This window comes from Patiria miniata, unplaced genomic scaffold (assembly GCF_015706575.1).
Source record: "Patiria miniata isolate m_02_andy unplaced genomic scaffold, ASM1570657v1 HiC_scaffold_17, whole genome shotgun sequence".
Classification (NCBI taxonomy): domain Eukaryota; kingdom Metazoa; phylum Echinodermata; class Asteroidea; order Valvatida; family Asterinidae; genus Patiria; species Patiria miniata.
This window is the reverse complement of record NW_024037055.1, coordinates 10,107,414-10,122,487: the sequence shown is the minus strand read 5'-3', so window position 1 is coordinate 10,122,487 and position 15,074 is coordinate 10,107,414. Positions and strand designations below refer to the sequence as shown.

General features: G+C 39.9%; 1 protein-coding gene and 1 long non-coding RNA gene across 2 annotated transcripts in view; one reads left to right on the top strand and one right to left on the bottom strand.

Moving 5' to 3' along the window:
* Nucleotides 1-15,009, top strand: part of LOC119723782 (alkaline ceramidase 3-like) — a 32,299-nt gene extending 17,290 nt beyond the window's left edge. The window contains exons 3-11 of the mRNA XM_038194642.1: nucleotides 3,628-3,753; nucleotides 4,637-4,689; nucleotides 5,513-5,565; nucleotides 6,039-6,156; nucleotides 8,021-8,082; nucleotides 10,318-10,419; nucleotides 12,067-12,171; nucleotides 13,257-13,302; nucleotides 13,922-15,009. Coding sequence (XP_038050570.1) covers nucleotides 3,628-3,753; nucleotides 4,637-4,689; nucleotides 5,513-5,565; nucleotides 6,039-6,156; nucleotides 8,021-8,082; nucleotides 10,318-10,419; nucleotides 12,067-12,171; nucleotides 13,257-13,302; nucleotides 13,922-13,978 — 722 coding nt within the window. The 3' untranslated portion in view covers nucleotides 13,979-15,009. The remainder of the gene's footprint in view (nucleotides 1-3,627; nucleotides 3,754-4,636; nucleotides 4,690-5,512; nucleotides 5,566-6,038; nucleotides 6,157-8,020; nucleotides 8,083-10,317; nucleotides 10,420-12,066; nucleotides 12,172-13,256; nucleotides 13,303-13,921) is intronic.
* LOC119723783 lies at nucleotides 1,140-1,874 on the bottom strand. The gene is made up of 2 exons (XR_005270576.1): nucleotides 1,580-1,874; nucleotides 1,140-1,329 (listed from the first exon to the last, which is right to left on the bottom strand). It is a non-coding gene; the product is annotated as an uncharacterized LOC119723783 (long non-coding RNA).
* Nucleotides 15,010-15,074: the final 65 nt, after the last annotated feature.

Here is a 15,074-nt window from a genome sequence, read left to right as displayed (position 1 = left end):
TTTATCGGTACATGAACTCCTTATCATAAAATTAAATACCGCCCTCTGTTTATAATACCTCACCACCAATGAATGGCGCCCTCTGTTGATTTCTTTTATTATAATTGCACTTGGACTCGATAAATCGATCATTTATTATAACCGCCCTCGGTTTATATTATTTTGATATCCATTAGCGCCCTCTATTGATTTTGTATTATAATTGAACTTGGACTCGATAAAACTATCATTCATACGTTCTCTTTATTTGATATTCATATATTATAATTTATACAGTAAAAAGCCACTCCGAGTGGCTTTTTTGTTGTCATTCAAATTAGCTCATTTAAATAGCTTTTATTACATCTTAATATATACAGTAAAAAGCCACTCCGAGTGGCTTTTTTGTTGTCATTCAAATTAGCTCATTTAAATAGCTTTTATTACATCTTAATATATACAGTAAAAAGCCACTCTGAGTGGCTTTTTTGTTGTCATTCAAATTAGCTCATTTAAATAGCTTTTCATACATCCTAATATATACAGTAAAAAGCCACTCCGAGTGGCTTTTTCGTTGTCATTCAAATTAGCTCATTTAAATAGCTTTTCATACATCCTAATATATACAGTAAAAAGCCACTCGGAGTGGCTTTTTCGTTGTCATTCAAATTAGCTCATTTAAATAGCTTTTCTGACATCTAAATATATACAGTAAAAAGCCACTCCGAGTGGCTTTTTCGTTGTCATTCAAATTAGCTCATTTAAATAGCTTTTCTGACATCTAAATATATACAGTAAAAAGCCACTCCGAGTGGCTTTTTCGTTGTTATTCAAATTAGCTCATTTAAATAGCTTTTATGACATCTTAATATATACAGTAAAAAGCCACTCCGAGTGGCTTTTTTGTTGTCATTCAAATTAGCTCATTTAAATAGCTTTTCATACATCTTAATATATACAGTAAAAAGCCACTCCGAGTGGCTTTTTCTTAGTCATTCAAATTAACTCATTTAAATAGCTTTTATGACATCTTAATATATACAGTAAAAAGCCACTCCGAGTGGCTTTTTCGTTGTTATTCAAATTAGCTCATTTAAATAGCTTTTCTGGCATCTTAATATATACAGTAAAAAGCCACTCCGAGTGGCTTTTTCGTTGTCATTCAAATTAGCTCATTTAAATAGCTTTTTGGTTTGTCATATATCAAAAGGTTTTTGCATTCTTTAACTGCTGAGTCAAATCTCCTATTTTGACCACGATCCATTCACCCACCGTGTTGACCATGCTGTTTGCCAATGTGACGAAATCTTGCCCGTATGTAACATCTACAACACTAGATGGACAGTTCATCTGAAAAAAAAGAGAAATAGGCCTTAATAAGTAAATTTTTTTACACACAAACATACAGTAATAATAACTTGGGGCCTAATCATCCTTACTCGCATCTGGCATGCTAAATTGCAAAAGACGCAACTACAACGTGTTCGGGGCCGCTGACAAGTAAAGACGCCTATGGTTTTCGCCTTTTACACACAAATCACCCTGACATATTGGACACCTGATGTATAAAAAATACACGTTATAAGCGTATTATAATTACCTTTGAAAGTTGGTCTGTTGGTAGTTTAGCTGCTCATATTCGGAAATGAAGCTATACAGTTGTACAGTGCTGTCGAGTCTGGATATGATTAGATACCACTGAACTCCGCCTTATAAATCCGACTGGCCATCCGCTGTGAGGGTATCTGGCTTATATAGGAACTAAAAATAGCAACCATTGTTTGCTTCTGACGTTGCGATGAGTCATATCCTGGCTGCCCCAACTAACAAAAGCAATTCATCACGGTCCATTGAATTTCAATAGATGTTTACGCCAACTGCAAAAGTGTGTCACCTCATAGAGCTGGGTCCTAGCTCTATGGTCACCCTGAGTCACTTCATATTTTGCAAGTCAGGGTTGGAGTAGACTTGTACGAGTCGTATTTAACACAAGATCAAAAATGAAAAATATAAATATAGAGGGCCTGGCCTTATTTCGAGACTGAGATATTGAGAGAGATATTTGGGAAGGAGATCATTGGGAGAGGGAGATTATTGGGAGGGATAAGGGGGTGGGGGCGTGGCCAGAGGGTGGGGGAAAGGGGGAGGGATAAAGTCTGGTACCTGCCCCTCTCCCCATTGGCCCTGTACTACCCCCAGACCTATGGCAAAGTCTGGTATCCGCCCTTCTCCCCTACTTAAGAGCTGCGAGTGAGAATTTGGCAATTGAGCTTGAACAGAACTAATGGGAGCGCAAAGCGCTAACGGCGTGGGGTTAGGGGCCCGCCGAAGGGCCGAAAAAATTTGGATTCTAGACGTTCTGTGATGCGATCTGAGGCAATTTCTGACCACTTCATCATTTAAACATCGTTTTGATTTTTTTTTTAGGGTGAGAAATCCCGTGAGAGCGTGAGAATAACCTGAAATGCGTGAGTCTGACGCTCAATGCGTGAGAGTTGGCAGGCCTGCCCTGGCTCACTAACGCTGTGGTGCTTCCCTTTCAGTCTCTTACCGTTACTACTTTGGCCACTGTTCACAGGAACTGAAATATCCATGCCTACATGAAACTCTCACACACACATACTCGTTATATGGGTTCTGCCACTAATGCTCACCCATTCACAGTCTGAATTCCTAGGCCTCGCGCTGTATTCCACTTTCATTCTTTATTGTCCGCACATCCAAATTGTGGAACTCTCTACCACAATCGTGCTTCCCATCATCCTACAAACTACAGTCTTTCAAGAGCTTCATCAACAAGCTTGATCTCGTATCACTCTCCTAGTCCTTTTGGACCATAGGTGCTCCCTGTCTTTTCTTTGCATAATCCACTAAAAAAAAATTCCACAGTTGATTTTGGAAAATTGAGGTTGGAGGGTTGTATGCCTAGGAAAGCCTGGTTGATTTGGAGATGCAGGTCTTATGCTATTGGTATTGACTTAATGAATAATTTAAGGTTGTGTCCATCATTTGTAATTTGTGTGTTATGTTTGTTTGAAGCAACAAAAGTGCTCAAAATCTAAAGAAGGGTGCTGAACAACTAACCTGATGATGTTTCAGCTCAGCTTCAGCTGTATATTTTGAGGAAAACAACATTCTAGGATCTCGATTTCAAATCAAAAGTTGCTGAGTCACGTTTTGAATAAGGCCTGAATTCAGCGTCCGAGACACGTTCTCACTGAGCCGATTGCACCTACGCGATTATAGCAACTACGAATTATAGCAACCGCGTGAGCGCCGTGTCAATGCTTCCGCGCGTTTTGCCGAATAAAAAAACGAACTACTAACGGAAATTTCCAACGATGCGTCTTTAGACGCATCGTTGGAAAGGCCTTCTTTCATTGATTTCTTCAAAATGACAGCTTGCCAGAAAGAATAATTTCACAGGGAGTTTAGTCCCTTTACTATCTTTAAACCAAGTATGCTTTTCAACAATAATACGCCAGTTACTTTTTGGATAGCTGCAAATGATGGACTGTACCTTCAAATGAATTTTTCAATCCACAGCTAGTTGGATGAGTTCTAACAGGAGTAATAAACATGCTAGTGAATTTCCATCTGGTTTTGAGGTAATATTCCAGACTGTCTCCTTTCCCCCGTACTTTGCAGGGAACACGGTGAGTAGCTTGGTGCTTGTATTCATTCCAGTCCTGGATTTGGTGTACACCAAGCTGACTGCACCTAAATGGGTCCACATGGAGTGGCGTAACTACATGGCATGCTTGGCCTTTATCTGTGAGTTTGAAATAAAAATGTTGTTTAATTTAGACAGGGACATGTTTTTAACCAGTTCGTGCCGGATGACGTGTATACACTCAAAGGTTTTGCGGTATTCAGAACAGATAACAGATAAACACACAGGGAGTGAGGCCGGAAATATGAGTGTGCTGCCCGAGGGTGATGGCTTCAACCCACCTGGCTTGAAGTCGAGTGAAAATTAGTCCCGCGCCTCATTCCGTTCTTGTCAAAATAATCGCGGCGCGAACTGGATAAGGAATCAGAAATTTGGGGAACTGGTCCACCACAACTGCATGCATGCCACAAATTTCGCTTTCACGACCGCAAAAGAAAACATGCTAATCGTGTCTGGAAAAATGGAGGTTTCGTACTGAATTTATCAATTGTAAATCAACTAAAGTCAAAAAAGGGAGAAAATGTTTTTAAGTTGTTGAAAACCCTAATGGGTAAGACAGAATTGATGGTATGAATGCGTTTTTATGATTTTTTGGTTTTCAACCTTGCTGATACATTTTTAGGGCCGGGTGGTAAAAATAAAAATACAATGTAGGGTCTGTTGGGTAACCAACAAAACTTTTTTTGCCTTTTAAGCAATTTTTAGAATTTCTTTCTTGAGCTAGAATTTCCTCATTACTTCACCAATTCTCAGAGCAAACTTTTATAAATACAGCAGCTATAATTATTTAATAAAATTATTGCACAAAATTCTGTGTGGTCTCCTGTATAAATTCCCCTCCCCGTGAACACCCCCCCCCCCAAAAAATAAAAAATTCCCAAGTTCTTTAACACCAAAAAATTGTTGATATTTAAGCAGCATTCCCCACCACGTCCTAATAAAAAAGTAAAAAAATCCATAAATCTTCTGTTTTTTTATTTGCAGCTGTTGGTCTGGGTTCTTTGTTGTTTCACATGTCGCTGCTCTATGAATCACAGGTAAGGGTAATTTGAATGGATTTAAAAAGAAAAATTATTCCATTAGGCCAAAAAAAAAAAGTCTCCGGTTTCTGGTATGGAGCTGTCCAAAAAGTGGTGCGGCGACGCGGCTTTTTTTTTTTTTTACCTGATTTTTTTGCCTCAAATGTCGGCTGATGACTGCAAAATGGTGTCCGACTAAACTTAGTGCAAATATATGGGAGTCCAGAGAGGCCACATAAAGCTTATTCTCGACCATAACCCAATCTAAAAACACGTTAAAATTGTGCAGCAGCAGGATTCCAGTCAAACCAGCGAGTTTGGCGGTTTGGAGACATCATCTTTCATTGAAAATTTTTTTTTTTCATTTTGCCGACGCACATGGCTACGGCGACGCGCGCGCATACCAGAAACCGGAGACTTTTTTTTTTTGGCCTTAGGTCTAGTCTTGGTATTCTTGATTATGTTACAATCCTTCAGCTCCTGTGCTGAGGACACTCTGTACAATGTGGATGCACACTTAACAGCCGCGTTTTGCATTGGACTAATTGTTTTAAAGATTTTAGCGAAAATATCATCAGTGTGTGCACTTGGTCTTTTGACTTGGGAAAATTTTTGCAAGTGGGCATAAACACGTGTACGTGTGATCGGCTGTTGTATATCCTCAATTGTCCTATATCCTCAATCGTCATGACATAATGGAACATTTTCATCTTGGACAAAAGTTGGTTATTATTCTCAGTCTGCCGTGACTTAAAAGGTTACGTTAAGGGTCATTATGAACAAGTAGACATTGGCGATAATTGTTTATGAAATATTCCAAATTCCGTTTTTTCCTTTTCAGCTTTTGGATGAATTACCAATGATATGGGGTACATGTGTCCTTGTGTATTTATTGTAAGTACACCAGTCACTTTCATAAAAGGAGCAAAACAAACAAAAAAAGCAAAGCAGTGAAAAAAACGTCTGTAACTGTTTTATCCAGTTTAAATTTCATAAATTCCGAATCGAGAAGAAATAAAGCTATGTAAAGGTGAACTTCGGCACGAGCCGTGTCAAACAAAGATGGCTGTTGCAGCGATCTGTTGAAGTAAAATCCAGAGTTATATGAAGTAACATTCAGTGAGGTTATATCTGTAGTCTATATGAAATAAGATATGGCGCACATTTTATTTGAAGTGAAACAATGGGCTATGCGAAGGTCATGGGCTTTGCAATGTGAAATCCAGCAAAGGCTTCCGATATCTGACGGAATTTGAAAGATGGTGGTGGTGGGGATGGTGAGAACTGGGTTATACCAATTTGTGCTTTGTTTAGGTTTGCCATTTTATTTTGTCATAAAGTGGAGTTTGTCTCTTTTTATTGGCCAGCTTTGAGAATAATTCCAAGCCCAGCAGTCAGAGCTATGCCCTGGTGTTGTTCCTGATCCTATACTCCTCTGCTGTTACTGCTATCTACATCCTAGTCATCAATCCCATCTTCCATCAGGTAGGAACTTTGGCAAAATAACTTTACTATACATTGTATTTATTGCAGTTCATTCTGGGTATGGATGACAAACCAGGGGCATGTTTTCTCGACTGTGACCAGAACATGTTTGTGACGTCAAATTGATAACCAGAAACATGTTTACACATGCGCACAAAAACGATGCACCAAAAACAGTGTCCAAAAGTTGTAAACAAACATGGCGGTGGGTTTAACTGGGATGGCTTGTATGTTGTATAGACATTTTATTACAGGCCACTTAAAATGTACAGACTTACGATGTACGTATTAAAAATAAGCATTACAGGCTTATTTTTCCCAACACTGTTTTGTTAAATGTCGTGTATTTACCTGTCCACCATCTTGAGATGCACTCCGTAACAGACCTTTGGCCTTGGTTCGGTTTTGGTCGCAACAGTGACATCACTCCAGCCAACCGAAGTCACGAAAATGCTCAACCAATGACCAAAGCCGAAACATGTTTCTGGTCACGGTCACGAAAACACGCCCCAGGCAATTTGTCAAGCCTATGGGACGGGGAACCAGTCCAAATGTTTGTCTCATTATATATCCAGAATTGTTTGATTAGTTTCTTGTATTGCTGCAATGGTAATTAACCCTTGCCCTATTAGCCCTTAAACCGCCCTAAACCACCCTGCCTATTACTCTTCAGACTGCAAAAACTGCCCAAGCACTCACAAGGTCTTGGTCTCGGTCTCGCCCATCAGGTCTCGGTCTCGGTCTCGGTTTCAAATTTGGACCCTGAGGTCTCCGTCTTGGTCTTGGTCTCGGTCCTCAGGTCTCGGTCTCGGTCTCAAGCTTTCAGATCTCGACTACAACACTGCTGGAAAGAGCACATTACCAACGCTGTGCTCTACAGCTGGCTCCAAAAAAATTCTAACAAGCTGCCAGCAGACAAATGAGGCTCACTGGCCACTGTGTGAGACACAAGGAGCTAGCAGTTAGTCAGCTGGTGCTCTGGGAGCCAAGACACGGTCGCTGCAGGAGAGGACGTCCCCCTGTTACCCTTATCAACACGCTGTGTGGGGACACTGGGGCAGATGGGACCGCTGAGATTAGATCACTAATGGAGGACCGTGCAGTCTGGGTACCATTGCCAATGCGTGGCTGAGGCCGCCATGAAACACACGCTAGTCAATGATAGTTTGACTGCTGTAGTCAACTCTTCAGGACCAGTCCTATTGAGGTTGGTCTGCACATCTCTGGTTATCAGTAGCTGTGCATATATTGCTATGTACAGCAGAGAGACAGGAATGTGAATTGTCTGTGGTTTTATGTATTATCAAGGGCTGTACTACTAGTTGACGCTACCGACGAGTACTAGTCATACTCGACTCCAGACGTTATGACTAATGGTTTTTCCAATGCTTGAGATTCGTCTCAGCCATCCAGCCCAATCCTAGGCACCACGAACAGCCTGATTGTGTTTGAGGCATGTCGTTAAGGTCGTCTATGATCTGTGAGAGGTAGGTGCGACGCAGGCCTCCTCCCTGTCGGAAGGGCTCTGATGGTTGGTTGTGTGGGTTCAGGAAGACAGCAAGAGGCACCTCAGGTCTCCGCAGTGCATGAACAATTAAGGGAAGGCGACTTCTCAGCAAGGTGGTTGTGGCAGGTGCTACGCATGTATGAGCTTTATCAGGGCTGTAAGATTTAAAGTATTGCAATTGCAAATCTATTAGCCTATTGGCCAATTTCATAGTAGTGTATTATGATTAGCAAAAATGTTCAAACAACGGCAGAAAATTAAAGCTCAGCAGTTAGCAGAAAACACCCGACCTTTTGTGCAGTTCTTTGTATTTATCAGGATGTGGCAATACAGTTGTGCTGTGTTTTTGTTATACAGATAGCCTTCATGTTTCTGGTAACGGCAGCTTTTGGAAGAGGCGCATACTGTTTCTTCTACCTGTAAGTCATTTTATAGACAAATAATTGAACTTTCATTATAAAGTTTCTTTACCTCATTCCAGATCCTCCCTCCCAAGTTAATTTAATTCAACCCGCAACAAATAAACCTAAACCCATTACTTGCTTTCACACCACAGTTTTCAAGAGCAGGGGTGAGTGAAATTCAGGCTGGATCTAGGTTTAACCTTGTAAGTCTGAATTTGTTACAATGTTCAACTTGAGCCCACCCCTGTTTTAAACTCTGCAATTTGTCAATTGTAAGTTGGGATTTACTTGTGCCTGACTCGTTTGTTAATCCACTGCCAAAAAAAAGTCTGCTGTATTGCATTTGTTGTGATAATCTGTTCTCTTATTAGTACCTTCAACCAGTATGCACATGTACCAGTGTTAATTGTAGTCCAGTCCATCACAGGTCTTTTCACAAGTAGCAGGGGCTGAACAATACAGAGCGAGTCAAAAAAAAGGAGACCCAAATGGCAGGACCTTTTTCTTAATAAAGTTCTGCATGTAGAACTTTCAAATCTAGGATATGAAAGCCCTGTTAATAAACTTTCTTTTAGTACAAGAATCATTCAAATCACTCATGTACTTTTCAAGTTATGGGATTTTAAACACAACCACCGTTTTAAAGTTCTGTCCACGGATCCAAAAATAAAGTTGTGTGTTCCTTCAGCAAAACGAAAACAGTTCACACACATCCCTATGTGAATTGATTTCGTTCACACTTACCTTTTTTTTGGATCCGTGGACAGAACTTTAAAATGAACAATAAGAAAAGAACTTAAGAAGACAGAAAGAAGAAATAAGAAGACGGAACTTTAAAACGGTGGTTGTGTTTAAAATCCCATAGCTTGAAAAGTACATGAGTGATTTGAATGATTCTTGTACTAAAAGAAAGCTTAATGGCTGGGCTTTCATATCCTAGATTTTGATAGTGCTACATGCAAAACTTCATTCAAATATTTGTCCTGCCTTTTGGGTTTCCTTTTTTGACTCACCCTGTAGAGAGTTTCATCAGATGTGAATTTGCACCCGTATCATGTATCCCAACAATTTTACGTGTGACACCACCACTTTGTGCATTAACTGTGATACAAGAAAGTGATGTGGGAACTAGGTGTGAAAGCCGATGGCACGGAATCGGTTTGTATGAATTTCCGTATTTTTCGCTCAAAATTTCTTCGTATTTAATAATTGTATCAATCTCTCATTTTTGATTTTATGATGTACCAGACATGTCAGATTGCAATTGGAATCTCTTAAGAGTGAATTTTTCATGGCGTAAAGAGAAATTTGAGCATTGTTGTGACATAAAATGGTGACTTGTTTTCCTCAGCAGCAATACGTATATTTGAACACGACCTCACATGTGCTTTGTGCATCGGAACCGGGTACCCGAGTACCCGACCGCTGATGTCAGGAACCGGTTCCAGATTATGGGATCGGGTACCCGTAACCAACTTTACAACTTACTTAGTTACTTCTCAGACAATGAAAAGGAAAGGTTTTGAATGCCATTTGTGGGAATTTTCAAAATAAAAACCAGGCAACATTGAAAATCAAAACAAATTCTGCTTTTATCAGGCATGCAACTTTTCCTCGGATCTGCTGATTTCCGCGTTTTTTACTTCTCATGAATGTCATTACAAATTGAAAAATACTGTACAAAGTCTTGTGTGATTTGGAGTTTCCTTGTTTGTTTCTAAATTCCCAGTTGCATGCCTGTTTTATGTACATTTTATTGTGTAACAGATGACACTCGCGAAAGTTGCAGTTTACACCATAAACCTATAAAGCCCTTCAGCCTACTTCCAGGATTTGCATTTTGGGGATGGGTTTCTTCTATGGGTACCCGGTACTGGGTACCCAGTACCGGGTACCCATGTTTTACTTCAATAGGGTACCCGGTTCCCATACTACCCATAAATGCACACCACTACTTGTAAACACCTATCAGCCGTAGTAATACATTGTACGTATACGGATATGTAACAATATTCTTCTGCGTACCAAAAGTGTCTACAAAGAAATGATTTAGTGACAGTTCATTCAAATAACTTGTGACTTTACTTGATATTGGATGACTTGTGGTTGACCTACGATGGACTGTAACTACAACACTGGCAAGTACCCACTCAACAGTCCTGATGCATGTTCAAAATATTGCATGCATGAAAGTTAATCCAATATTTTTCCTTTTTCCCCTGTGTTTTGCATTTGTTTTCACCCGGACAGAAAGATGGATTGCTCCCCAGTACTGTTCTTCCTGTCCGTGCTTCTGTTTTTCTGTGGGGGTGTGTTGTGGCTGCTTGACAATGGGCTTTGTACGCACCTCAGGTATGTGGAACCAACAGAATATTTGAGCAGAATTTTTTTTTTTTAAACAAATGGTTTAAAAATGTACTGTCCATGCTATTTTTCGAGTTTCACCCCCAAATATAGATTTTGTCATTAAATTGCAATTTTTATTTAGCAATACAAAAGGTGACTACTTCACTTTTCAATGCGATATCAACGTGAAATTTGGCCAATGTTTAGATATAGAATAACTGCTTTGCAGATCTCAGATTATTGGGATATTCAGTTTTTGCAGGGTAGACTGGTTCCACCTCCTGTTTAGAACCCATGTGTGTTTAGGAACAACCATACTCCCAGGGCAGATATGTTTGCGCACATCAGCAAACCAAAACAAGAGCCTATTATTCAGAGGGTTGAAAATGCCACTATTAAATTAAAATGAAACACTCAAAATTAGAAATTCTTACTAATTGACCTTATTCTAAATTCGAACTTATGAACCTTCGGACTAATGAACCTTCGAACTAATGAACCTTCGGATTAATGAACCTTCGGACTATTGCATCAAATGTTTGGATTAACGAACCCTATTTCATTTTCGGACTAACGAACCCCCTCTTATGGGAATTTTGTGAATTTGGACTATCGAACCTTCAGACACCATTATGACAACCATACACAACACATTATAGTGACCATTATGCCATTTGATAAAGAATTTACGGTTATTTTGCATGAAAATAAGCCCTACTGTCTAGTTTAAAATGCACAACTTTGCTGCTTACCAAACACTTGGCTACTGCAATAGTGGCCGATCATCAGGAAACCGGATGGTCACGTGGTACTTTGATGTCATATAATCAAAACCTATAGGTAGTACTTGGGATCCAGTATGGATCAATGAAGCATGGCAGCATGCTTACTAGGGGATTGCATGCAGAAAAAAGTAAAGTGCGACACGACAAAAAGAGGAATGTGTCAGTGTTGCAGGAGAGATGACCTTGGGTATGGAATCCATGAATGAACAATAAATCTTATGTGTTGCAGGGGTCTCAGAGGGTGTTCTTTGTTATTTTAATCTAGTAACAATGAATGCATAAAAGGTTTACTCATGCTAATCCATGCAATACAAAACCATTGCCCTTTGACTCCGCCTTAACGCATAAGGTCCGTACATGGCACTTCTTCAGTAGTACATGTACTTATGAGGGCTCTGTGTGTGGGACACACTACGTGCACACTACGTGCAGCATCTGATGTGAAGTGTCTTTTGCATGAGTGGCTTTTGCATGGGTGCCCAAGTGCGGATCGGGGGGGAACGGGGGCCATGGCCCCCCCCCCCCAAAAAAAACGAAACCAATTTTGTTTTTTTTGCGTACACCACCATCTTTTCCTCAAAAAAAATTTGGTTAAAGTGGTCAGAAATTGCCTCAGATCGCACCACAGAGCATCTAGAATCCAAAATTTTGGGGACCCACTCTTTGGCCCCCCCCAAAAAAAATTGTGTTCTGGATCCGCACTTGTGGTTACCTGGCACATGACAGCCAAGAATCTGTCTGATTGTTGGGAAGGGGGGGGGGGGGGGGGGGACAAGGGAAGCACTTATTCCTTCAGAATGCAGTTATCCATTAAAAGGATCAGAATGACCCCAGAGCTTTTTTTTTTTTTTTTGTCCATCGTTTGCAGGCATATCCGTTCAGTGGTCCCTGCCCCGCTGGGCGCCGGGCTGCAACTCCATGCATGGTGGCATGTCTTAGCTGGGCTGGGTGCCCACTGCCAGTTCATGTTCAGGTAAAACAAATGCAACATTTGTGGTAATTTTTATATTTATTTGTACCTCAAATGGTCTTAAATCCAACTTGAAAATTACCAACCAACCGATGTTGTAAACAGCAAAAATCACTCACCATGCTTTTAATGAATTTTCAATAGGTTTAGTACTCCAAGATACAGAAACCATGGACCTATCTCGTGGTATACCATCTTGGAAATCAAAACAAAGCATTTAACGCAAACAAACATGGCGGCGTAAATGGTGTGTGCGATGAATGAGTGACTCTCATAAAGTTACAGTAAATTGACAGAATCTTTCAAATGGATAGATAGCTCAAATTCCCCCGAAATTGATCCCCATTCTAGGTATGTCATGCCTCATTGCATTTTGAACACACTATTTGCGATGCCATGTTTATGTGCTTAAAATGCCTCACTTTGATTTCCAAGATGGCGTACCATGAGATAAGTCTATGGTGTCTGTATCTTGGAGTACTAAACTTATTGAAAACATTCAAAGCATGGTGACTGATATTTGTTGTTGGCAACATCAGTTGGTTGGTAATTTTCAATCTGGATTTAAGAAGTGAACTTATTATTCACGGAGGGGGAGCAAAGCAAAAACTATTGCAATTTTTGTTTTTGAAAACTTCAGGACCTGAAATCCTTGTGTAAAAGTACTAAATTAATATTAACAAAAATATATTGAAAAAGGATTTGTCCAACAAAATATGCCATCATTCTTTGCATCTAATTTTAAAATTCAAAGATTTTTATTGAGCGATAACCCTTGATTCACATCGCACAATGCAAGGCAGTTTTAATTTTCTCTTGTAGAAAATACCGCAGATTACTATAAAAAAAATGGAAAGATTCGCTTGATGAGAATCGTTTTTAATGAAATCACTCACCTGATTGTATTTGTTTTCATATAAAATCCTTAAACCTTCCCCAAATTTGTTTGTTGGTACTTAGAAGAACATTCCAAACCATTTGTCTGAGGGAGAGTTGGTGTATAAACCCAAATCAACTTTGAAAATACCAGTTGTCACAATCATGAATTTATCTACATGATTTTATGAATAATGTTCCCATTTCTGCAGCTACCAGTCACGCCTGCGGTATTTGAAGCATCACACCACTGAATGGGTAAGATTTATTTTAAATTTGAATTTGAATACTATATGTAAGTTTGGCATATGACCTGCTCTTGACTTAATTTAGAAAAGGCCTTCATTTCAATCAGTGTCCTGCGAAGGTATTTTCATAGATCACATAATTATAGCATTTCAAAATAGTTTTCAAAAAAATCAAACAAGCATAGGTTTGCTACAAAAGTCAACCAATTTTTTTAAGGTCAAAAGGCAATCCAACTCAGGGATTTTGTTGCTATGTAAGTGGTTTTTGCCATTGGTGAACTACATGGAATAGCCATAGACACAATGCCTGTTTTCTGACATGGCCTAAGACTTGCAAAATAACAAAAAGTTCTGGAAGGTTTAGATCTGTTTGAGTATAATTTTGTGGTTAAAATAACTATTTTGAGGAAAGGTGTTCACTTGAAGAAGGTTAATGCTTCTGGCCTTATTCTTTAGGGGAAGGGATTGGCAAGATGGGCGGGGCTGTGCAGCTTCTAAAGCACCATACAATCCTCCAGTTCAATTCCTTAATAGAATTTGTCATTTTCCCTCTTCTAAATTTACCCCTTTCACTTGAGATTTTTACAAGTGGTGTTTCAGAGCCTTTCTGTGTGTGTATACATGTATAGGTTGGTTGGTTTCCACTTGTCACTATTGGTGGCAAGGAAAATGGACACATCAACTAAGCTAGCATTGACAAACTTCGCCCCTACTCCAAAAGTGGTAATGGTCCAGTGGGAATGAACAGCCAATGGGAGAGCTCTCCTTGGCATGATCTACTGTCTGAGGGGTGAGCACACATACATTTATGAATGTTCTGGCATAATGACATATATTTGAATGCCATGGCTCACAAAGACCGTACAAGATTTCGCACAGGATTTTTCTGTGACTGCAGAGGGATTTCTATAACTAATTTGGAAATATTTAGTAGTTTTGAAATTTCACAATGTAGATGTAAAATGTGTGTACATGTTCATGTATATGATACATTTATAGTTACAGATATAGTGTACCAGATTGACGTGCCTTGCATGGTCCCCATCAGAAAATACCTTGAATTGTCTCCATACTTTAGGGATTGTCTGAATGAAATGTTCTAAATTGAAAGTGAAAAATGTGGGTGCACCTGAGTCCATTGATTTACCACGGCACATTCTTTAAAATGTTGGCATGAACCTAGCTTGGCAGGGATTCACAGTGGTGTCCTTAGGCAGGACAAGTTGTCACAATTGATGTCTTTCCTATCCAAGGAGTGGATATGTACAGGTTTCTGGGAGGGCAAATGTGTTTCTTGACATTTAATTCCGTGGACTTTCAGCTGCGTGAATCTGCCTAACCTTTTGCGGCACAGGTAGTGCTGCATTCTCCTTACATAAAACACAAATGGGGCATCCAGTCTAATGTAAAGAAATGGTGGCTGGGCTCCACAGCACTGATTCTATCACAGTACTGTCATACCAAGTGTCACCTGTCAGGTGGGTCACCTGTTGGTGGTTGGGAATCGTTGATGAAGCCATAAAAAAAAATGGCTGATGAGCTCCTTACCCCCACTCCAAGAGAGTGGAAGATTTCAGGAATATGACCCACTGACCAGTTTTCCTGTGTAAAATTTTTTATAACATTATTGTCACCATAATGAAATCAAGTGAATCGGACAACTATTGATGCATCTCAAACAGTGCAATCCATTGAAGAATCAAGAATGTCGTGTGCAGGGGGATGGGGGGGGGGGGGGGGGGTAGGGCTAGGCCACCTTTGCCTCCAATTGCCAATTCCAAG